Source organism: Oryx dammah, unplaced genomic scaffold (genome assembly GCF_014754425.2).
Source record: "Oryx dammah isolate SB20612 unplaced genomic scaffold, SCBI_Odam_1.1 HiC_scaffold_2, whole genome shotgun sequence".
Lineage (NCBI taxonomy): Eukaryota > Metazoa > Chordata > Mammalia > Artiodactyla > Bovidae > Oryx > Oryx dammah.
In genome coordinates, this window is record NW_024070186.1 from 65,372,672 (window position 1) to 65,398,960 (window position 26,289).

At 35.4% G+C, this 26,289-nt stretch overlaps 1 protein-coding gene across 2 annotated transcripts in view; it reads left to right on the forward strand.

Moving 5' to 3' along the window:
* The window catches only part of NAALADL2 (N-acetylated alpha-linked acidic dipeptidase like 2), a 1,592,461-nt gene that overhangs the window by 1,348,416 nt on the left and 217,756 nt on the right, over nt 1-26,289 (forward strand). For both annotated transcript variants that reach the window (XM_040249092.1, XM_040249084.1), the window contains one exon: nt 8,733-8,828. In XM_040249092.1, the coding sequence (XP_040105026.1) occupies nt 8,733-8,828 (96 nt within the window). The remainder of the gene's footprint in view (nt 1-8,732; nt 8,829-26,289) is intronic.

Here is a 26,289-nt window from a genome sequence, read left to right on the forward strand (position 1 = left end):
AGTGATGCCATCCAGCCATCTCATCCTCTGTCATCCCCTTCTCCTCCTGCCCCCAATCCCTCCCAGCATCAGAGTCTTTTCTGATGAGTCAACTCTTCGCATGAGGTGGCCAAAGTACTGGAGCTTCAGCTTTAGCATCATTCCTTCCAAAGAAATCCCAGGGTTGATCTCCTTCAGAATGGACTGGTTGGATCTCCTTGCAGTCCAAGGAACTCTCAAGAGTCTTCTCCAACACCACAGTTCAAAAGCATCAATTCTTTGGCACTCAGCCTTCTTCACAGTCCTACTCTCACATCCATGAAGGTGAAGGTGAAGGTGAAGGTGAAGTTGCTCAGTCGTGTCCGACTCTTTGCAACACCATGGATTGTAGCCTACCAGGCTTCGCCGTCCATGGGATTCTCCAGGCAAGAACACTGGAGTGGGTTACCATTTCCTTCTCCAGGGGATCTTCCCGACCCAGGGATCAAACTCGGGTCTCCCACATTAGAGTCAGACGCTTTAACCTCTGAGCCACCAGGGACACCCTAAAATCCTGAGGCATTCCTCATTTCTTTACATTAAGTTGGAAAGTGAAAGTTGCTCAGTTGTGTCTGACTCTTTGCAACTATACAGTCCATGGAATTCTCCAGGCCAGAATACTGGAGTGGGTAGCCTTTCCTTTCTCCAGGGAATCTTCCCAACTCAGGGATCAAACTCAGGTCTCCCGCACTGCAGGCAGATTGTTTACCAGCTGAGTCACAAGGGAAGCCATAGTCGCATCTAAAACACAACAAATAAACTCTTCCTTGATTTGTTTACTCTCTATAGTTACTGGTCAGTGTTTCCAACTTTTCAGCCTAATTTTATTTTCTAGTGAGAATAATGTAGTCAGTTCATAGTTGATATTTCCTGTTTTTCTTCTGACGTTTATTCTCTCAACTTATTGCATTGTCTCCTGTATTCATGAATCCACAGAGAAACCCCCCCCCCACCACCACCAAAGAACACCAGGAGTCTCTGAAATGCTATTTCCAATTAATTGTATTTCTTCAGTTCCTTTGAAGCATTGATTATAGATTATTACTTCCTAAGCAGTCTTTATCTTTTTGACTCCCATGAAATTACACTCCCGTGGTTATCTTTACATTTCTCTGATGATCCCATCTATAAAGTCTTCACGGGTCTTCATTTTATTCTTCCACCCCTTAAATATCAATGTTATTCAGAGATGCCACTGACAATGTCAATTGTCATTCAGATATCTGTGGCTACACTCCGTATACTTCTAAGTCTACATGTGGACCACTTTACATTTTAATTACCATGTACATGCTTCTCAAAGTATTATTATCTTTAGTTCACAGTTTAGTCTTGAACCAAATTGGTCTTGAATGATACAATCACTCGTTTATTGGGTAACATCATATGGATATCCACAAACACATCACTGCCAATGTTTATCACTCATTTTTATCAAATTTAGAAATACTTGCAATCTTGACTCCTTTTTAAGATTTCTAATCCAATTAACTGAAAAGATTTACCAATTTTATCTCAAACATTTATCATACATATCTACTCCTCTCTATTTCTCTTTCCACTGTCCTGGCTTAACCTCTGACTCTTTCTTACTTTACTACTGCAATAGCCTTCTGTCTATACTTCCTGTTTCCACAATTTCTCTTTTAAATTTATCCCCCCCCATATGTATCAGTGTGTCCCTATCCTGAATACGCACTTGAAAATATCACTTATTCTCTACAAAATCCTCCAAGGATTTCCTATCACCTACAGAAATGGTTTTCAAACTTTAGCAACTGTAGACTTTAAAAGAGAAGTTTCACGTTTTTGTTGTTTTGTTGTTGTTGTTCAGTCATTAATTCAGGTCCAACCCCATGGACTACAGTATAGCAGGCTCCTTTGTCCTTCACTATCTTCATAAAAGGAAGAAAACAAGAAAGGGAAACCTAGTCACGAGAATATCTAGTCACGAGAATATCAATGGCTCTTTTGTTGCACCATGTGTCAGGCATTGGGCTGTGCATCTTGTTTAATGCCAGTAAAAATCTCAGTGGTCCTGCTGAACCTATTTGAATGGCAGAAATAGAGACACAGATGAGGAGAATGAACTTGTGGACACTGCTGGAGAAGCAGGGTCAGGGATGAGTTAAGAAAGTAACATTGACATACACTACCATGTGTAAAATAGATAACTAGTGGGAAGCTGCTGTGTAACAGAGGGAGCTCAGCTCAGTTCTCTGTGATGGCCTAGAGAGCTGGGATGGGGCTATGAGAGGGAGGCTCAACAAGGAGGGGATATATGTATGTTGTCACTAAGTCATGTCCGATTCTTTGCAACCCCATGGACTGCAGTATACCAGGCTCCTTTGTCCTTTACTCTCTCCCAGAGTTTGCTCAAATTCATGTCCATTGAGTCCATGATGCTATTTAGTATGCAATTACAAAATTTTAGTAATTTAAACTTCAAAATCCTGACTCTTGGTTATATAGAAAAGCAATTCCTGGCAAGTGTGATAAAAGTAAAAAATCATTCAGTATTAGTGTAATCCTTTTCTCCTTACTGAGTATTTATATGATTTGTTATTTTGCTTGATCCTGACCTGAACTTTCTGGGGTTAGGAGGGCAAATATATTTACATTTCATCTTTGTAGAGGAAAATCCTGAGAGATTAATTACTCAAGTTTGCCTGGCAGTTTTAGACTATTTTAATAAGAAAAGAATCTCTAGTCTTAAAAGGCTCATGTCATAGTGATAAAAACAGAAATATAACAAAGATATAATAAATGATAAGTAAAAATCAAGTACAAAATGATAGGAAAAGATGACAAGAAAAGTATGAATTCTGATGGGTTTTCAAGGATCGAGAAAAACAATTATAGAAATAAGCCTGATAAACAAATAAAGAAAAAGAAAGAAAAATCTTTCCAGGCAGAAGAAATGGCACAAAGGGACAGAGATAGTGAAGGTAAGGATAAATTTAAGGTTTGATAAATCGACTGCTGTGACTTAACCAGTAGCTATATGGAAATCATGCAAATGAGCTTATGGGAAAGAAAGACTTGTTTAAAGATGAAACAAGATATGTTGGGTCTTGTTTGTGAAATATACTAATGAATTTGGACTTGCATCTACAGACAAAAAGGACCATAGTTTGGGAAAAAGTAATAAGTAACTGTATTAAGGCAACAAATAAGAACTTACAGAGAACTGTCTAAACATATGGATTAGAAGGAAATTGGCTAGTGTAGTTCTGAGGTACTAAGGGTGAAACAAATTGGAGTCAGGTATAATATAAAATTTCACATTTAGGCAAAATGTGGATATTATGCTATTATCCAAGATAAGAAATGAAGGTGACAGTGGAGGAATGTATGCTCATGATTTGGACTATGAGTTGATGTGTCTGAAAGATCTTGCAGAAAAAATGGTGAACTAAAAACAAGAATTTAGCTAAAGCTTTAGGAATTATCAATTGGAGATTGGTTGTTGAAGCCAGAAAAGTAGACCAAACCACCTAGGTAGTCTGTGAAAATGGAAGACTGTACAGACCACCTAGAAACATTAAAAGCTCAAAAATTAAAAGAGGATCCAGTTATAAGTAGAAAATTACACATAGAGATCTAGCAACAAATCATGGACTTTGGGCAAAAGAGTTGAAAGAAGGAAGGTATGTTAAATATTGTTAAATGTTTCAGAAAAGACATGTAAGTTGGAGACTAGGGAAAAAAACGAATTTCAAACGGGTCCCTGGATAGACTTTTCTTATCACTATCCCTTCTTATGTAATAATTTTAGTATGATCTCCATGTGGCATACCTACACAATTAAGTTTTGCATATCTCGGTTTACTCCTTCATTTCAGTCTATCAATGAATTTTTTCTAAATAGAAGTGCTCTCTAAATGGTTAAGGGTGTTTTACTTCTCTCTCTTCATCAACAGATGGGAGCTATTATCAAACAGCCATCACTCATAGTTAATGTGATAGCAGTGAAAAACTTTCACAATGAATATATCCCTTTTTAAACAAATATTTTCATTACTTTTTTATGTCAGGATATGCAAAAACTTGTTCATAAATGATTATTATATTCATATATACATGAAAAAGAATGGTAGCGTCTTAACATTTCCAAAGACAGTGATGTTTGATCTATTATGGACTCAAATCTATTATGGACTTAAATTAAACTCCATTAGGTTAAGGACTATATTCTGTATTTAGTGTAGCACTTGACATATAGTAAGTATTAGGAGCATATTTTTTTTTAATGATTTAAAAAATGCACTAGAAATAAAAAATGATATGAGTCATATGTAAGAGGCAGGTGAAGGAACAAGATAGAGAAGGGGGTTATATTAGAGAATAAGACACATATGGGTGATTTAAATCAATATGTTCTGCTTTTGAATAATTGAAAGTTCAATAAAATCTCATTAATTATAATTCCCAATTTATATTCCTATGGGATCTTTCAGTTTGAGGCTTGCTGGTATTTTAATTTTGCACTATTTATGAAGTCTTAAATATACTAATAAGATAAAGTTAATTTAAGAAGTTTATTTACAACTACTCTTGGGGCAAAGTTTTAAGGACTTCAAGTTAAATTATTAAATGACAATGGATGCCACAAATTGTCCATGTCATACTTTCACTAAAATCAATTCAAAGATATCTCCATGCAAATTGTACACTTTCTCTGAGGATCATAAATAGAGTCTTTGGATTTCCTTTAGCTCAGCATCCTACCATAATCACTACCACATCATTACCACTCTCATCATTATTATTATGATATGTATTGTTTTTAGCAATGTCATCAATGCTATTAAGTGTTTCCTATTAGCAGGCTTTGACTGTTCACAACATCTCTATGAAGTATGTAAATCTCCAGAATTTCTTAACTGCTGTAACTAATCCTTTAGAGATTAAGATGCCACAGAACTATGGCAAATCAAAATTTTAACCTGATTCTATATTGACTGTGCAAAATACCACAACAAAACCTAATTGATAGACAAAATTAAATGTATTATACTTATTGCAGTAAAGAAGAATACCACCTTGACTGAGTGTATTGGTTTCCTAGGCCTGAATAATAAAGCATTAGAGATTGAGTGACTTAAACAACAGAAATATCTTGTTTTGACAGTTCAAGGTTTTATCAGTGTTGGTTTCTTCTGAGGTCTGTGACAGAGAATCAGTTCCAAGCCTCTTGCCTAGCTTCTGGTGGCTTTGGGCACTCTTTGTACTTCTTTGGCTTGTAGACACATTGCTCCAATCTCTGTCTTCACGTTCACATGGCTTACTCCCTGTGTAAAAATTTGTCTCTAAATTTCCTTTTTTATATAATGACACTAATCATATTGTGGTAGGGACCCACTTTACTCCAATATGACCTCATTCTAACTTAATTATATATGCAGTGATTTATTTCCCAATCAGACCATGTTCTGAGGTACTAAAGGCTAGGACTCAACATATGAGTTATTCAACCCATAACAGAGAATCTTAGTGGTCTCTTAGAATGGGGAGAAATTAGGAGAGGGTATTTATGATTTGTTTTAAACCTTAGTTGTGTGGTTTTATGGCAGGTCTTAAAAAGTGGAGTGCTGGTTGGAACTGGGCAGTTTCTAAAATTAGTTTTAGAATGGCAAGCAAAATAAGGAGAGGAACATAAACAAGTTTTGATAAATAAGCTATTAGTCTTGATAGGTAAGCTCTTTGGTTGATTTGTGGTCTTATCCAAAAATGCATATATGCTAGAACAAACAACTAAATAATTAAAAAAAAATCATAGTATTGTTCTAAATAAGGAGTGAAGAATATGCTTGATCACAGAATTAACATATAGAGACTTATACTTACGTTGTTTCATTTCTCCTCTGTATTGTTTCTGAGTCTATCAGCTATATTATCCTAACTTTCTTTCCCACCATTGATAGATTCCAAAGTAGTTTGTTCTACTGCTGGATTGATCTAATAAGTAGTTCTAACAGAATTCAAATAAAATTTGTTACCGTGTGGTCATTGTTGGTACAGACTAGATTTCATCTCATTCCCATGATAAAATTAGAAAAACTTACCTATCTACCATCTTGCTTTTTTCTATCTATCATCTCCATAGTTACTTATATCCTGTCCCAAGACGTATTTTTTCTAGACAAATAACTCTAGTTACTTCAGGTTTTCAAATAAAAGTTATATGTAGATAATAATAATTTCATAGTATATTTACAAGGTTAATGCTACAAGAGCATTGTTTGAGGTAGTGTCCTAGTCCATTTCAGCTGCTGTAACAAACTATCAGAGATTGAGTGGCTTATAAACAACAGAAATTTATTTCTCAAGTTCTGGAGGCTGGAAGTTCAAGATTAGAGTGCCAGCATGGTGAGGTAGCATCACTATGAACAAAACTAGTGGAGGTGATGGAATTCCAGTTGAGCTATTTCAAACCCTAGAAGATAATGCTGTGAAAGTGCTGCACTCAATATGGCAGCAAATTTGGAAAGCTCAGCAGTGGCCACAGGACTGGAAAAGGTCAGTTTTCATTCCAATCCCAAAGAAAGGCAATGCCAAATAATGCTCAAACTATCACACAATTGCACTCATCTCACACGCTAGTAAAGTAATACTCAAAATTCTCCAAGCCAGTCTTCAACAATATGTGAACTGTGAACATCCAGATTTTCAACCTGGTTTTAGAAAAGGCAGAGAAACCAGAGATCAAATTGCCAACATCTGTTGGATCATCAAAAAAGCAAGAGAGTTCCAGAAAAACATCTATTTCTGCTTCATTGACTATGTCAAAGACTTTGACTGTGTGGATCACCACAAGCTATGGAAAACTCTTGAAAAGATGAGAATACCAGATCATCTGACCTGCCTCTTGAGAAATATGCATGCAAGATCAGGAAGCAACAGTTAGAACTGGACATGGAAAAACAGACTGGTTCCAAATAGGAAAAGGAGTATGTCAAGGCTGTATATACTCACCATGCTTATTTAACATATATGCAGAGTACATCATGAGAAACGCTGGGCTGGATGAAGCACAAGCTGGAGTCAAGATTGCCAGAAGAAATATCAATAACCTCAGATATGCAGATGACACCACACTTATGGCAGAAAGTGAAGAAGAACTAAAGAGCCTCTTGATGAAAGTGAAAGAGGAGAGTGACAAAGTTGGCTTAAAGCTCAACATTCAGAAAATGAAGATCATGGCATCTGGTCCCATCACTTCATACCAAATAGATAGGGAAACAGTGGCATGCTTTATTTTTCTGGGCTCCAAAATCGCTGCAGATGGTGATTGCAGCCATGAAATTAAAAGATGCTTACTCCATGGAAGGAAAGTTATGACCAACCTAGATGCATATTAAAAAGCAGAGACATTACTTTGCCAACAAAGGTCCGTCTAGTCAAGGCTATGGTTTTTCTAGTGGTCATGTGTGGATGTGAGAGTTGGGCTATAAACAAAGCTAAGCACCAAAGAATTGATGCTTTTGAACTATGGTGTTGGAGAAGACTCTTGAGAGTCCCTTGGACTGCAAGGAAATCCAACCAGTCCATCCTAAAGGAGATCAGTCCTGAGTCTTCATTGGAAGGACTGATGTTGAAGCTGAAGCTCCAATTCTTTGTCCACCTGAGGTGAAGAGCTGACTCATTTGAAAAGACGCTGATGCTGGGAAAGATTGAAGGTGGAAGGGGATGATAGAGGATGAGATGGTTGGATGGCATCACTGACTCAATGGACATGAGTTTGAGTAAACTCTGGGAGTTGTTGATGTACAGGAAGTTCTGGTGTGCTGAAGTCCATGGGGTTGCAAAGAGTCAGACACAACTGAGCAACTGAACTGAACTGAACTGATGGTCAGGTAAAGGCCCTCCGCCAGGTGGCAGAATTCTTGTTTTATCTCATTTGAGGGACTAAGGAGCTCTGTGAGGTCTCTTTTATAACGACACTAAACCCCATGAGAACAGAACCCTCATGATCTTCTCACATCCTTAAGGTCCTACCTCCTAATACTGTTACTTTGGAGATTAGTATTTCAGCATATGAATTGGGGGGAAGGCAATAAATATTTAGACCATAATGGATTATCAGCACCCCATTACTTCTTGCAATCTGAATTTTATCTATACTTGCAAGTAAAAAATTACAATATCTTGATTTATTTCAACCATCTTAGCTCTAAGTGTCTCATACAACATCTTTTACATTTTCAGCAGCACATAACCTCATGAGTTCATTCTATCTAAAATATCTTAGAATAGTTTTGAAGTTTTACAATATTTATAATATTATGTACCTTGTTGCCAAGACTTTGTTTTATTCAAAAGCATTCCATTCTACCAGCCTTTAAGCATAGAAGTTTATGCTTGCTTAAAGAATTAAATTGCAAAAACATATCTGAAAGGAGTTTCAGTCAATATATATTACTCTGTAATAAGTTTGCAGTTTGTCACCCCCCTTTTTTTGAAATGCAAATAATGATCTTTTCTGAGAAAGAAAATACCCTTTGATAAATACAAATAATATCAAGTTATGGAATCTATTTATTTTAGGTTATGAATATCTCATGATTAATTAGATCAGTAGAATGAAATCCAACAATCAGAAACTTTGACGCAATTTAGAGTCTTTTTGTAGCTTTAAAGAATATTCAGTAAGCACTTGAAAAATAAAATCAATGAAGAGTTTAAAATGCTAATTTTCTGGTTTTCCACAGGGTCCAAGTTTTCTCTCTGAGGCTTTTTTTCCTAAACATGCAATAAAAATTGAAGAAATGGATCCATTTTTCAATCTTCATGAGACCATTATCAAGGTAAGAGAGGAATGTATTCATGAAAACAGTTGAGGTTTTGTTCTTTCTGTTAGTAAATGAAGGAAAGGAAAATAGCCACTCAAGAGAAATCTATATATATATATTCGTTTTTAGAGTATACTAGAGAGGATTTTAAGTACTTCCGATTATTTTACTATGGAGTAAAGATAATCAATTCTATCACAATCAAACAGACCAATAGCTGATGATTATATTCAAAAATCATTTTTTTTAATTGAAGTATAGTTGATGCAGTATCTTGTAAGTTATAGGTATACAATAGTAATTCAAAATTTTAAAGATTTTACTTCATTTATAGTTGTTATAAAATATGGGTTATATTCCTTGTCCTATACAATACATCCTTGTAGCTTATTTTATACATTAGAGTTTGTATATTGTACTTCCCTGCCCTTTTATCTCCCTTCCCAGTTCCCTCTCCCCACTGGTAATCACGAGTTTGTTCTATCTGTGAGTCTACTTCTTTTCTGAATTCACTAGACTGGTGTCTTTTTTTCAATTCCCCATATAAATGATATATAGTGCTCATCTTTTCCTGTCTGACATATCTCACTTAGCACAACGTCCTCCAAGTCCAGCCATGTTGATACAAATAGCAAAATTTTATCCTTTCTGTATGGTAGAGCAGTATCCCATTTTATATATACTACCAATTAGATTCTTAATAAAATTCTTAATCTGAAACTAGACTTATGGTATATTCTCAAGTATACTTCCTTTACCTCTGACTAAGGACAATACAAAATGAGTTTTTGAATTTCTGAATCTTCAAATATTTGTTCCAATGTTTAAGTTGCATGGTTCATTGTGGTACTTCGTTGCAGGAAAAAAAAAAAAATGACCCATTTTCTAAAGAAAAAGTTAGACTGCATTTATATTAATTGATTTTCTTCTGTGATGCTTTTATCTATGTTTATGGTAAATACTTGACTTTGAGTTTATAGAATGAAGAAAATTAAATTCTACAGTGTGGAGCAAATTAGTTTAATGTTCCAAGAACATATGACATCATGAGAATTTTTACATTTACCAACTATTGATTTAACCAATTATAACCTGCCTTTGGGGGATAGAGTTTGAACAGAATATTGATATTTCAGTACTCTTAAAATAATCCATATTTATATATGCTTAGGTAAAATACTGAATCATTCTTACATTTTCTTTTTTTGAATCATTCTTACATTTTCTTAGTGAAATTTTACACAGCTTTTTTTATGCTTTAGAAAGAGGAATTGTGGCATAATAACTGAACTCAATGAGTGGCAATAGAATGAATTCAGAATACTAAAACTAAAATTCTAGGTACCCTGGCATTTAAGAGATGTGTACATTTATTTTTTTCTGAACTTTTAAAATAAGTAAAATTTCTACCACACTTTATGTAAAATTGTCCTAAGCTCAAGATATCTAAATTTAACTACATTGATAACTCTTTCCAGTCTAATCTAGTTCCTTGGCTTAGTTTTGAGTATATCCATCCTCCGATCATCACTGTTACTTGGATACAATAAGATAGAAAGTGAAAGTGAAGTCGCTCAGTCCTTTCTGACTCTTTGCGACCCGTGGACTGTAGCCCACCAAGCTCCTCCGTCCATGGGATGCTCCAGGCAAGAATAATGGAGTGGGTTGCCATTTCCTTCTCCAAAGATAGAAGGGGCCCACAAATAATAACTCCTTAGCATTTAAAATCTTAATTGTATTCCTGATATGCAAAGAGAGAAAGAAAAATACATATCTGTTATCTATATATATGTATATCTATGTAAATATTTATATCTATATATATTTGGGTGAGAGTGTGCATGTGTGTTTATATGTATGTGTATATTTATTCAAATGTTATGGGTACTTGAGCTTCCCTTGTGGCTCATCTGGTAAAGAATCTGCCTGCAATGTGGGAGACCTGGGTTCGATCCCTGGGTTGGGAAGATCCCCTGGAGAAGGGAAAGGCTACCCACTTCACTATTCTGGCCTGGAGAATTCCACGGACTATATATATAGTCCATGGGGCTGCAAAGAGTCAGACACGACTGAGTGACTTTCATCACCATCATCATGATCATCATCATCATATGGGTACTTAGAGCCTTAGTTTACTTATTTTTAAGTAAAGCATTAGAGGATTTTTAGAGCAATGAAACAATAATATTTTTTCCATTTTTTCTGTTTTTCTCTGGATCAGGAAATTCATAAACTTTTATAGAAGGGGAAATTTGAGACGATATTGATATCAGATATATAATGAGATGATTTCACGTCTAACATGTGAAATCCCCAGTGATAGAAAATTCTAAGGTTTAGATTTTATATGTAAAAACACACATTGATTATTATCATGTGAGATCTTAGCCACCCTTCATCTCCTGAGAGAATGTTAGGAAGCAAGAATGACTGGGTGAGAAAGAGAGTAGGGGAGCATAGAGCACGGCCTGAGCATATAAATATGAGATCAGTACTCAGTATGAAACAGAGAATAAGAGACTATATGAGTGAAAACACAAATTTATACACAGATATGGTGCATGTTCTACAGGTATTTTTAAATGTGTTTCTTGTGCACACTAATGTTTAACCCATTAGATGGATGGTGAAAAGAATTCTGTCTATGAAAAATTAAAACCTACTTAAAGTGCAGAATCAGGTGTTCTATGACACTTTTTAAGGACCACATATATTTACTTAATGTTGATACTGTTTCCTCAGTCACAATTACCTGTGGTAACCAGTAGTGTTGTAGACATAGGCCAAGGGAAGAATTGTGCTTCAGAAGTTCAGTCTTATCTCACCATTATAAGAACTTGTAGAGCCATAAAACAAGGCATTTAATAGATACTTTTTTAAAAAATCATATTTTCTTTGATCAACAACAAAATGAGAGTACAAATATAGAGGGACTGACTAGAGCTCAAAACTAGGAAATATAGATTTTAATTCTGCCTTGCTTCCCAGTTTAGTAGAACTTTATTGTCTACATCAAAAAGAGGTATACGCATAATGATTTCCTCACTAGGATTCTGTGAAATTGAAAAGATGGTGTGTACATTTCTCTGGAAATGCAATATATATATAATTCAATATAATTATTGACATTAAAAAATAATAGTGTTAATGTCTTCTAAGTAGTCTCTTACCTGCATTTTTGGCATTTAGCTCTTCCTTAAAATATGAAAATAAACAATAAATTAGACATGAAAACATATAACTAAATTAATTAATTAAATGCTTAGAATATATTAACAAGTTAATGTGTATAAATGGAGTATAAAATTTCATTTGTGAAGGGTTGAGGTTTTTAGAATATTTTGTTTTAGTGGGGATAATAGTGGTATTATCAGAGTATATCACATTTTCGTATACTCCTATTTCGCATAGTAGTGTATTATTATAATAGCACTGGATTTTTAACAAAAAAAATACAGATAGGTATCAATTCTGTTACTGCCAATTATGAAAATAACATGAAATATGAGGAACACTTTGTAAAATGATAAAGCACAGCTATTACTGATATTATATCACTGATAAGTCGCTTCAGTCGTGTCTGACTCTGCCACCCCATAGACAGCAGCCCACCAGGCTCTCCCATCCCTGGGATTCTCCAGGAAAGAACACTGGAATGGGTTGCCATTTCCATTTTCAAAATATCAGAAGTAATGGAAATATTGAAGATACTAATCCTTATTCTCCCAGCAAAAGTTTTAACTTGATACACAACACTATAACACAACCATGTATTTAATGTTATCTAATTAAATAAGTACAATAAATACATACATCTTATATAAATGTTCATGTAAAACAATCTGCTATTTTTCCAGATTAAGAACTGCATTCTAGACCTTTCTTTTCACAAATATAATTTATGTCAAATTAAATTAAAATTAGCTGGACTGGAAGAAACACAAGCTGGAATCAAGATTGCCGGGAGAAATATCAATAACCTCAGATATGCAGATGACACCACCCTTATGGCAGAAAGTGAAGAGGAGCTAAAAAGCCTCTTGATGAAAGTGAAAGAGGAGAGTGAAAAGGTTGGCTTAAAGCTCAACATTCAGAAAACGAAGATCTTGGCATCTGGTCCCATCACTTCATGGGAAATAGATGGGCAAACAGTAGAAACAGTGTCAGACTTTATTTTGGGGGGCTCCAAAATCACTGCAGATGGTGACTGCAGCCATGAAATTAAAAGACGCTTACTCCTTGGAAGAAAAGTTATGACCAACCTAGATAGTATATTCAAAAGCAGAGACATCACTTTGCCGACTAAGGTCCGTCTAGTCAAGGCTATGGTTTTTCCAGTGGTCATGTATGGATGTGAGAGTTGGACTGTGAAGAAGGCTGAGTGCCGAAGAATTGATGCGTTTAAACTGTGGTGTTGGAGAAGACTCTTGAGGGTCCCTTGGACTGCAAGGAGATCCAACCAGTCCATTCTGAAGGAGATCAACCCTGGGATTTCTTAGGAAGGAATGATGTTAAAGCTGAAGCTCCAGTACTTTGCCACCTCATAAGAAGAGTTGACTCATTGGAAAAGACTGATGCTGGGAGGGATTGGGGGCAGGAGGAGAAGGGGACAACCGAGGATGAGATGGCTGGATGGCATCACTGACTTGATGGACGTGGGTCTGGGTGAACTCCGGGAGATGGTGATGGACAGGGAGGCCTGGCGTTCTGCGATTCATGGGGTCACAAAGAGTTGGACACGACTGAGCGACTGAACTGAACTGAAGTATTAAAAACTTAACAATTTATCACTGGTGCTTTTTTGAATCAAAACAAATTATAAATAAATAAATGACACTTATACATGGGATGTGGGCTGTGAGTTGAATCCTGGTTTTCCAATGTATCCTGTAGTGCTTTTTTAAACAAAGAAAAGTTTTACAAAGTTTGAATTTATCTTGGAATTTTTCTTTTTGTTATAAAGCACAAAACCTAAGAAAGTAATGAATAAAGCTCACTATTGATGCCAAAATATATAATTTATCATGGCTTTGATGATAGTCAAGTGGTACAGTATAAAACTGCCTATGGGCAACATTTACATCAATGTTGAAGATGTTTTTCTTATCCTCTATAATTACCTTAAAAATAGCATTTGTTTTTTTAACTTATCATAGAAGCCAAACTAATTCTTCCAAAGACTAAACATAAATGAAATGCCAATATAAATCTTAGCTGCTTAATCTTTTAATAAATGAATAAAAACCACCATGGATTTATGTTTTGAAATAGGCTTATTTCTCCTTCTACACTTAGGAATTTTCTCATTATATTTCTAAATCTTTAACATTTAGCTCATAAATTGCTATTAGTTATCTAAGCATTCTATTAATTGTAGCCTATTATAAGCCAAGGATGAAGCCAAACAATTTACATACAAGAGTGGGTCCAAGGTAAGCAAAATATGTCAATATAATTACTAAACGATATGATAGTAATATGGACAAAGAATGGGATAGGGGAGGGTGGCACTTTTACCTCAAGAGATTTTACACCTAAGAAATTCGGGCTTCCCTGGTGGCTCAAGACAGGAAAGAACGCGCCTGCAGTGCAGGAGACCTGAATTTGATTCCTGGGTTGGGAAGATCACCTGGAGGGGAGGGGATGGCCACCCACTCCAGTGTTCTTGCTTGGAGAATCCTGAAGGACAGAGGAGCCTCACAGACTACAGTCCACGAGACTGCAAAGAGTCAGACATGACTGAGTGACTCGGCACAGCACAAGAGATTTGAAGAATTCACCAGAGAATTGATGTTGGAGGAATTTAAGAATTCCAATTTTATCTTAATATCAATGAATTTCCCTCAAGAGTTCTTTAAAGAGCTGGTTGTTGTTAGTAACATGTGAGAAATGATGTTATGTATTTTAGGAAACAGAAGGTAGATTTGAAAGTCATTTCTAAGGCTAAATGACAGGATAACATGATTTACTAGATACGAAACATGAAGCAGAATGAATAGTAAAGGATCATTTGAATAGTTCGATCTTGGATAAAGTTATGTTATTGAACTAACTAAATTGTGGGCCTGAAAAAAGTGATAATGAGTTTGATGTTGGATATGTGGAATTTTGGATGCTATAAGGCATTCAGAGGAGGCAGTGGGACATGTTAGGTTTGAGTACAGGAAGATGTAGGATTTAGAAATGCATTATCTGATATAATCACCACTAGTCACAGGTTGATTTAAATTAAATTAAAATAAATTATATTAGGCTTTTGTTTTTCCATCTCATTAACCACAATTCTCATGTTTAGTGATTACATATGGCTAGTGACTATGGCATTGAGTAGCATATGTTATGGAACATTTTGATCATCACTGATGATTCAGATGGTGTTACCCAGACAGTACTCATAATGCAGACCAACTGCAAAATGGAGAGTACTAATGACCCAAGGTAGAATGTTTCATGGAATCTATAGGGCAACAATACTATAAGAAGGAAGAAATGTTCAAAAGCATATCCACCTACCACCTTGAACCCATTAAAATGGCTAATATCAAGAGGCAAAACAAAGCAGAAAATAACAAGTGTTGGTGAGGATCTGGAGTAATCAGAACCCTTTGAACTATTGGTGGCAATACAAAATAGTGCTGCTGTGGAAAAACTCAACAATTTTAAAATAGAGTTACTACGTGATCCACCAGTTCCACTTCTGGGTATATACCCCAAGGAATTGAAAGTGGCATCTTAAAGAGATATTTGTTTACTCTATATTGATAGTATCAATAGCATTATTCACATTAACTAAAATATGGAGTTCCTCGTTCAGTATCCTATCATTTTGCCTTTTCATACTGTTCATGGGGTTCTCAAGGCAAGAATACTGAAGTGGTTTGCCATTCCCTTCTCTAGTGGACCACATTCTGTCAGACCTCTCCACCATGACCCTCCTGTCTTGAGTTGCCCCACAGGGCATTGCTTAGTTTCATTGAGTTAGAGAAGGCTGTGGTCCTAGTGTGATTAGATTGACTAGTTTTCTGTGAGTATGATTTCAGTGTGTCTGCCCTCTGATGCCCTCTTGCAATACCTACCGTCTTACTTGGGTTTCTCTTACCTTGGACGTGGGGTATCTCTTCACGGCTGCTCCAGCAAAGCACAGCCGCCGCTCCTTACCTTGGACGAGGGGTATCTCCTCACTGCCGCCCCTCCTAACCTTGAACGTGGAGTAGCTCCTCTACGCCCTCCTGCACCCGCGCAGCCACCACTCCTTGGACATGGGGTTGCTCCTCTAGGCCGCTGCCCCTGGCCTCGGGCAGGGGTAGCTCCTCCTGGCCACCACCCCTGACCTTGGATGTGGGGTAGCTCCTCTCGGCCGTTCCTGCGCCATTGCAGCCTGGCACTCTCAGCCATTGCCCCTGACCTCGGACATGGGGTAGCTCATCTTGGCCGCCGCCCCTCAGAAGCACAAGCTGGAATCAAGATTGCCAGGAGAAATATATGCAGATGACACCACCCTTATGGCAGAAACTGAAGAGGAACTCAAAAGCCTCTTGATGAAAGTGAAAGAGGAGAGTGAAAAAGTTGGCTTAAAGCTCAACATTCAGAAAATGAAGATCATGGCATCCAGTCCCATCACTTCATGAGAAATAGATGGGGAAATAGTGGAAACAGTGTCAGGCTTTATTTTGGGGGCTCCAAAATCACTGCAGATGGTGATTGCAGCCATGAAATTAAAAGACGCTTACTCCCTGGAAGAAAAGTTATGACCAACCTAGATAGCATATTCAAAAGCAGAGATATGACTTTGCCGTCTAAGGTCCGTCCAGTCAAGGCTATGGTTTTTCCTGTGGTCATGTATGGATGTGAGAGTTGGACTGTGAAGAAGGCTGAGTGCCAAAGAATTGATGCTTTTGAACTGTGGTGTTGGAGAAGACTCTTGAGAGTCCCTTGGACTGCAAGGAGATCCAACCAGTCCATTCTGAAGGAGATCAACCCTGGGATTTCTTTGGAAGGACTGATGCTAAAGCTGAAACTCCAGTACTTTGGCCACCTCATGGGAAGAGTTGACTCATTGGAAAAGACTCTGATGCTGGGAGGGATTGGGGGCAGAAGGAGAAGGGGACAACAGAGGATGAGATGGCTGGATGGCATCACTGACTCGATGGACATGAATCTGAGTGAACTCTGGGAGTGGGTGATGGACAGGGAGGCCTGGCCTGCTGCAATTCATGGGGTCACCAAGAGTTGGACATGACTGAGTGACTGAACTGAAAATATGGAATCAACCTAAGTGCCCATAGACAGATGAATGGATAAGCAACCTGTGGTGTGTATATACAATAGAATATTATTCAACTTCTAAAAGATAGGAAACTCTGACATTTGTTACAACACGAATAAACCTTGAGGGCACTATGTTAAGTGAAATAAGTCAGTCACAAAAAGAAAATTACTGTATGATTCCACTTACATGAGACTCCTAGAATATATCATATTCAGAGAGACAGAAGACAGAATGGTTTTTCCAGAAGCAAGAGGAGAAATGGAGCAGAAGTTACTGTTTAATTGGGTATAGATTTTCAGTTTCAAAAGGTGAAAAGAGATATGGAGATGGATAGTGGTGATGATTATACATCATAGATATATTTAATACCACTGAACTATACACCTAAAAGCAGTTAAGATGGTAAATTTCATGTTGTGTGTTTTTACCACATTTTTTTTCTTTTTGGAGAAGAAATATATTCCCTCATTCGCTATAACTTTTGAATCAATAATTTGGACATTTAAAATTGTTTTTCACTTCATTTATGCCTGATCCACTGTTCTCTCCTTTTATCTACAAATAGGTTCCATAAATAGCTCCATACATCTTGATATCCCTTACTTTGATCTACTTTTAATTGATATAACACCCTCTAGGAAATGGCAACCCACTGCAATTCTTGCCTGGAGAATCCCATGGACAGAGGAGCCTGCCAGGCTATGGTCCATGGTGTCACAAAGAATCAGACATGACTGAGCAACAAAGCACATTTATTGTATAAATTTTTGGATTTAATATATTTTGTTATCATTTTATTGCTAAAATTTGGCCATAATAGACATTCAATAAATGATGAATGATAACTTGTATTTTAAACAAAACAAAAACACTATAGCTATGTTTACAAGAAAAGAGCTTTAAAATCAAATATGAATATAGAGCATTTGGGTGTCAGAGAAAATGTACTACCTATAATATTATTGAATTAATAGTGTTTTTCTCCTGGAACCCTAAATTTTCTATGTTATATTTTAAAACTTCTCAGTATGAATGGTGCATCCAATAAAACAAAAAAATACTTTATACATGTGGTTCCATGGAAACCAGCAAATGACCTAATTCTGCTTATGAGCTTCCTCCAGAAATATCAGCTTATTAGTTCTTTCATTGTTTTTCCCACCTTATTTCAGTAAAAAAAAAAAGGTATTTTATTCTTAATTAGTATACATTATGTAATATTAATATATTCTTATTAGTACGTGGTTTCAAAATATTCTTAAATGGATATACATTTCTTCTTTTTTATTGATGTCAAAATAGAGATCTTTTACTGAAATTATTTGGACAATATCCCACAGAGAGAACAGTAGCAGTCATATAGTATTTATTTCCATTATATATATGGAGAAAGTATCATAGTGAGATTGCACTGCAGAGTAAGGCAGTTTTTGTGTAAATCCTAGAAATCAAGGCAATAATTCTTATATCAATATAGTTGCATTTGCTGTTACTTAGAGCTATAAATTTAAAATCAGTATTGCAGTTGTATGAATAAAGACTAATGGTTGTGTCCTCAGTGATGAAAAGCATTTAAATAATTCAAAATTGTAACCATTTCAGTTAATATTAATTACATTTGGCTGTTTGTCTTCATTTAGAAATGATTAACCAGAATCACTTGGATTACTGGAGTCATAGTCTGCTAACTGGGTCTTCCCCAATGGCTTAGCAGGCAAAGAATCCACCTGCAATATTGGGGACACAGGTTCAATCCCTGGGATGGGAAGACACCCTGGAGAACAGAATGGCAACCCACTCCATTATTCTTGCCTGAAAAGTTCCAAGGTTTAATTTTAAAAACATGATTTGAAAATATGAATCTACAGATATCTTTAAATATCATTATTAAACTATAGCTGTACCAGTTGTTATAATATTAAGATTCTTATAGCATGGTAGCTAAAAACTTTAAAACCCTACTTGTAACTAAAGAATATAGAGGCAGACTAAAATACAGAATGATTTTATTTCTCTTGAGATATAATTCTCAGCTCTAGCTTAAAAATGTAGCTCCATAGTCTTGTATAAAGTAAAAGGAAAAGGATGAGACCAAATATTTTTTATTCATTTTCTTGAATTTCAAAGGCATGTTGTATATGAGCTGATAGAATTTCTGGTGTAGTTCTTTAAATAATTAGAAAACCTGGCTTTGGTTTCTAATCCAAACGAGCAAATCTGATTGTCTTCCAAGTACCTTTAATATTTTGATATATTGTTTGGATAAAATATGAGATTATCATATCCTACTTAGTAAAACAAACAAAATGATATTCTTTAATCCTGTTTATGTGTATATCTGAGGTTATTTTGAAGCTGTGTGTTTAAAGCTTTTGTTTTTATCTTCAAAAACACTCTGGAATTTTTTTCTGCTATATAAAATTATTGTTACTAGATGCCAAATGTCTCTATAGAGATCTATACTCTATGTGTTTATGACATGAGCTAAACCAGAAAATATCCCAAATAAGTATTTTCAATGCAGAGACTGTACTTTGTAATAAAGAATTCTGGTTGGACCTACTCAAGGGAGATGATGAGATATTAAACCAACTTCTTATACTTTGAAAGGGAAATATTACAGGTGTGTATTTTCTTCATAAATGTGTAATTAAACTCAATGTCTTCATTTACTAAAGTTGGAGAGTATATTCTCTATATTTCCTCTTGCCTAGAGAGGTTTGGTTTATCATTTTCCATTATACTGTGCAAATATTATAGTTTCTAAAGTCATGCCTTATATTTACTATCAGTTTTTCTTTTTCAGTTTAATTACTCCAAAGCAAATTATTACACAATATAAGCTTGCCAAAATTTGACTCCTTTTATAAAAAGAAGTTATTCATCAAAGTGTAGGTATTCTGCTCCAACATATTAGAAGTTATTACTGTATATGAAGATAGAAATAACTGGAAAACTGCTATTCTATGAATATATATATATATAAATACATAAAAACTGATTTTGACATGTATTTGTTACAGAATATAAATACGCTATTAATATAAGTCAGAATAGGAAGCACTGTGATCACCTGTATACTATGAGTCTTTTAAAGGCAGTGAGCCTACTTCAGGAAGTGTCCTGCAATACTGGAGACATGTTGTATTCATGAGCTAGTAGATTTCCAGAAGCAGTAGTCTAATAAAGTAACTTTTTTGGTGATAACTGAATGTTGTATGGTTTAAATACAAGCCCTTCTTATTTCAGAAATCTGTTAATATGTAGATAGTTTTTAATGTTAGTTTCTGCATTTTTCCTCACTTTGTCTTGTCATACCATTCTTGGATAACATCATTTTCAAAGGACTGTAGAATTACAGAGGCAAAGGGCAGAGTAGTTGATGCACAACAAATCAGCTCTGGTAGACAGGTCAAATGTCCTTCCAAAAAGTGCTATTGACACAGAGACTCTGTATAATAAAAAAAGTTAAAAATCCCTAAGCAATAATCACTTATTAAAAAATATCTAATATAATGCAACAAACAAGAAGACTCTGGGCAGTGTATTGGAGTCTGTTACAATAAACTTTGTTCATGATACTTAAATGTTCTGGGGACAGTACCCACTGCCCCTTTGGATGACTATAATAAAAGATCCCCTCATACCTGCACACACACACATACAATATGGTATTAATTTATCAGTGATACAGTCTCTCAGTGCTAATTTCTCTCAATGTTATTCCTTAGAAAATAGTGAATTACATATGTATGTATGCATACCTTCTTCTCCAGGGAAGCCTGAATATCTAATGTATTTTTTTAAAAAATAATCTTTGGACGTGTAAATTCTGCTGCTGTTGGTGTGATATAGAAAATATAAAAAAATGCTATCTTTTTTTATCTTCTAGTATAGTCATAATTTCAGTTATCTAACATCTGTCTTAAAGAGTTCATAGTAACTGGTATTTTAGGGTAGAATGAATGTATTCCACAAATACGAAAATTTTTATGACATTGAGAAGAATATCAGTAACTGAGCAAAGAATTAGATTTAAAGAAATCAAACATTTTTTTGTTTGTTTGTTTGAAGGGCATTGTGATAGATAAACAATGTTTACTTTGAAAGTGAAAGTGAAGTTGTTCAGTTGTGTCCGACTCTTCACGACCCCACGGACTGCAGCCTACCAGGCTCCTCCATCCATGGGATTTTCCCGGCAAGAGTGCTGGAGTGGGGCGCCATTGCCTTCTCCGGTACTTTGACTTAATATTTCAATTAAAAAATCAAGATTTGGGACTTCATTACATTTGAAATTACAGTGGCCTTGATGAGTGGAGGCTCTAGTGGTTCTAGTGAACCTAGTGGAGGTTCAAATAGTCATATTTCTGTATTCAAAAACAAAATAATAATGAACAATCACAATTATTTTCCTGAGTCATCAAGCAACAGAAGTGATTCATATATTTACTGACTTTAAAGAAAACAGGAGAGAGGGTAATCCATTTTAAAGATATTTTCATCAAAACTTAAAAAGGTACATATCGGAAAGTTTTCATTTACTATTAATAAATACCCATGAAGTAAATGTTTAATACAAATAAAATAATTCTATTTTTCTCATGCAGTTGAAAAGTCTAGGAGAGGCATTCTTCAGGCGGAAAACAGATATACTTATCTGTTATCCTCTGAGCTCTGTCCTTCTCTACACTGTACTTCCTACCAGTGCAGCTTTTGTTGTTCAGTCACTAAGTCATGTCCTACTCTTTGCGACCCCATGGACAGCAGTACACCAGGCTTCTGTGTCCCTCACTATCTCCAAAAGTTTGCTCAAACTCATGTCCATTGAGTCGGTGATGCCATCCAACCATCTCATCCCCTGTCATCTCTTTCTGCTTCCTGCCTTCTAACTTTCCCAGCAACAGAGTCTTTTCCAATGAGTCAGTTCTTTGCATCAGGTGGCCAAAGTACTGGAGCTTCCGCTTCAGCATTGGTCCTTCCAATGAATATTCAGGCTTGATTTCCTTCAGGTTTGATCTCCTTGCTGTCCAAGGGATTCTCAAGAGTCTTCTCCAGCACCACAGTTCGAAGACATCAATTCTTCGGCGCTCAGCCTTCTTTATGGTCCAGCTATCACATCTGTACATGACTACTGAAAAAACAATAGCTTTGACTATATGGACCTTTGTTGGCAAAATAATGTCTCTGCTTTTTAACACACTGTCTAGGTTCGTGATAGATTTTCTTCCAAGGAGCGTGTGTCTTTTAATTTCATGGCTGCAGTCACTGTCTGCAGTGATTTTGGAGCCCAAGAAAATAAAGTCTGTCACTGTTTCCATTTCTCCCTATCTATTTGCCATGAAGTGATGGGACCAGATGCCATGATCTTTGCTTTCTGAATGATGGGTTTTAAGCCATCTTTTTTTACAATCTCCTCTTTCACATTCATCAAGAGGCTCTTTAGTTCCTCTTCACTTTCTAAGAGTGGTGTCATCTGAATATCTGAGGTTATTGATATTTCTCCCAGGAATCTTGATTCCAGCTTGTGCTTCATCCAGCCCAGCATTTCATATAATGTACTCTGCATAGAAGGTAAATAAGCAGGATGACAATATACAGCCTTGACATACTCCTTTCCCAATTTTAAACCAGTCTGTTGTTCCATGTCTGGTTCTAACAATTGCTTCTTGACCTACCTACAGGTTTCTGAGGAGATAGGTAAGGTGGTCTTTTACTCCCAGGTTGTTAAGAATTTTCCACAGCTTGTTATGATCCACACAGTCAAAGGGTTTAGCCATGGTACAATAATCCTGATAGCAGTTTTTAGTATCATATCTGTTCATAATTCTGTCAGAGTAGGAAAGGATTTTTCTGGTGACTTTTTCAGGACAGCAATGATGCTACTTTCTAGAAAGCCCTGGGGTGGTGATAGAGGGGGAAATATTATTCTAAATTGGTCTTACACTTGTGAATAGGGTAATTAGTATGCTGACTGGATTAGGCCAGGTTTATATGAACTGATGACAATGGAAAAGGGGTTAAAATTACCCTGATTAGCTTAGAACAATCTTTCTTTCCCTTGAAACTGAAGTCAATCCCATTCACAATATGTGACTGATACAAAAGAGTATAAATTGCATAGTAGCAATAATGTTGCAAAGACAACCATCATATCTGTTATCAATTATAGCAATGTTTTTTGTCTACAAATGAGTAAGAATTAGTATTTCAGAAAAGGCAAGATCAATGCTAAGCCATGGACTCATTTTTGTTAAGTTGCTATTACTTTGATATGTCTAGTCATTGTAACCATCTGAAAGGTAACAGGAGATGGGGAAAAACAAAAGAAAACAAAAAAACCCAGTGAAATACAGGTGAGAAATAGTCACAAGATGAATTTGGCTATTGCATTTACTCCCAGTTTCACTGCATCTGATAAAGTATTAATGGAGTTAAGAAAATAAAAAAAATTCACTGTATTCATGAAGTAAATCTCTTTTCCTGTCCCATGGGTAGACATCTTAAGGTAATTATCATATTTACACTGAAACTCAGAGTCTTTCCTAATGCATCATCTTGGACAGCCAGTATGTATTGATTGGATTTGACATATGAGGTAAACCTATTGGCCAACCTGGATCTAAAATGCTTATCAGTTATGACCCTCTACTTTTAAAGAGTTGGCTAGACCCTTAGAAGCTTCAAAGTGTCACTGATTTCCCACTGTGAGAAGCTCTGTAAGTAAATACAGAAATTGAAGTACCCCAAAAACAACTAAACTTTTTTAGAAGGTAACATATATTTATGATATGAGACAGTCTTAAAAATATAAACTATTTTAAGTTACAACCCCTTCCTTCCCTTAAAGAGTTGTTATTCTTGTCAATGATAGAAACATCTGAATGTATTCTTCTGGGTATAGCAGGATATTTCTATTTCATTTTATCGCTTACCCAAGAATGTCATCTTTGAAAGATTTTGTTTACTAAACAAGTGATAATTAATTCATTTAGACTTATTATTATTTCTCCATTTCAATATTGATCCAGACTTCAACCAATACTCTGTGATTGCCAATGAAATAAAATAACCATATAAATATTGAGACAACATTCGCTCTAACGGTTGTTCATTTTGCCTGTTGGCATTTATTCACTCCTTGATGTGATTTCTTATGTCTCAGTCTAAGAGATATTTGATATAAAGCATGGCTATCAGTGATGAGTATACTAAATAAAACTATAGAATTCCAGTTTTAGCAGTAGTTATAAAGCCTAAAATTTTTCCTTGTCATTTTTGGCCAAAGGAAAAATAAAATATTCAATTTACCAGTTAACTATACATTTTTATTAAGTGCTTAAAATATTAGTAATAATGAATTTTATAGACTTAAAGATTGAAATATTAGAGATGCATATTTAGGAGCCTATAGAGATATGACATTAATTGTTATTTGTTCAGGTTGTATTAACAAGTTTAGTACATAAAGGAAAGAGGAGGTGTATAAGAGAAATGTGTGATATGGAATAAAGAGTGACATTGAGAAGATGGTAAAGTGTATCAGACAACTTCAGAAGACATGGCAAATGTAAAAAATATTGTAAATGCATTGGGTTTCCCTCAGCTCAGTAGGTAAAGTATCTGCTAATGAAAAAAGTATTTAATTAGTATATCTTTCATTATTAATTCAAATCATGAAAAATTTCATCTAAATACAAGAAACTTATTAGCAAAATATTCATCACAACTCCTAAGTGCCACCTAATTTATATGCCATAAACATATTTATTTGATCTAAGTAACTAATTCCAAAATCAATGAGAAGATAGAATGTGCTATTTCTTTTCACATTTTTCACCCTGTTTACTTCCTCAGCAAAGATCCAGATAGAAGATTCAGATACCCTTAATGAAATGGTTCACATTTATTTTATTCATGTCCTTCAGAACACCCTAGGGACAAGCAAGCTGCCACTTTCAGATTTTCCTTATTTTGATAAGTTAATTATGAAATCAAGCTGTTTGGCTCCAAGTTGTGTTTGGAAATGTGGCCACTGTGGCTTGGGATCTTGTGTCTAAAGTTTTAAGAGTTGACATGAGGGGGGTGGGAGGGGGGTTCATGTTTGGGAACACATGTACACCTGTGGTGGATTCATGTCAATCTATGCCAAAACCAATACAGAATTGTAAAGTAAAAATTAAAAATAAATAAATAAATTAAAAAAAAAAAAAGAGTTGACATGAGATGGCTGTATTTGCTCAATTGGGAAGAGGAATCACAGAGACACAGATTGTCTCAGTACTAACTTTGGGATCCAAGTGCATTAGCTTTGTATATAGCTACTTCTACAATTACATTCAAACCATTTTACTTTCCAAATAAATTATGTAACCATTTTCAAGAAACCTAAACAGATTAATAAAAGTATATTATTTGAAGAAATTTAATAAGAATGAGAATCTAAGTATATGCATGGCATTCGGTTATTTTACAAAGGAGTCCATCAAACCCCTAAACTGAAAATATGATAAAATGCCCACGATGTCAGTCATTAACATATAGGCAGCTTTGTAGTGAATTACAATTGTTCATAAAGGTACCTTATTTTCTATAATAGACTATAATAATTTTTGAAATGTAATTTATCACTTCTGCCCCATCTTTGAATGTACCATAACACCTAACCTATGGCTTTCACTAATCAGTTATATTAATGAGTTTTTAAAGGTTTGACTAAACAACTCAAATGTCTTTTTATCTGAAGGTCCATTTATTAGCAGGTACACTACACCCTGCTTCAGCTACAGCAAAAAGCATCATGTTTGCACTAATGCAGTGGAGGTTGGGGGTCACAGTTAAGTAACAGGATTAAGAATTGCATGGAGGTTCTCTCATATAGTTGGGCCTATAGCCTCCTTCACCTGTTCAAACTGACTTATCAAACTAGTATTGCCTATAGCAGATTTTGCAAGTGATATTCTTAAAAGTGATATTTTCTTTAAAATTTATTTTATTTAAGTATAGTTGATTTACAATGTGATGTTAATTTCAGATGTACAGAAAAGTGATTCAATTATACATATATATATATGTATACACACACATATTATTGTTCATGTTCTTTTCCATTATATTTTAGCATAGGATATTGAAAAAAGTGATCTGTTTTAAACATGGAAAGAATGGAAAACATTTTTTGTGTTTGATAAGCTTAATATTCTCTTCATG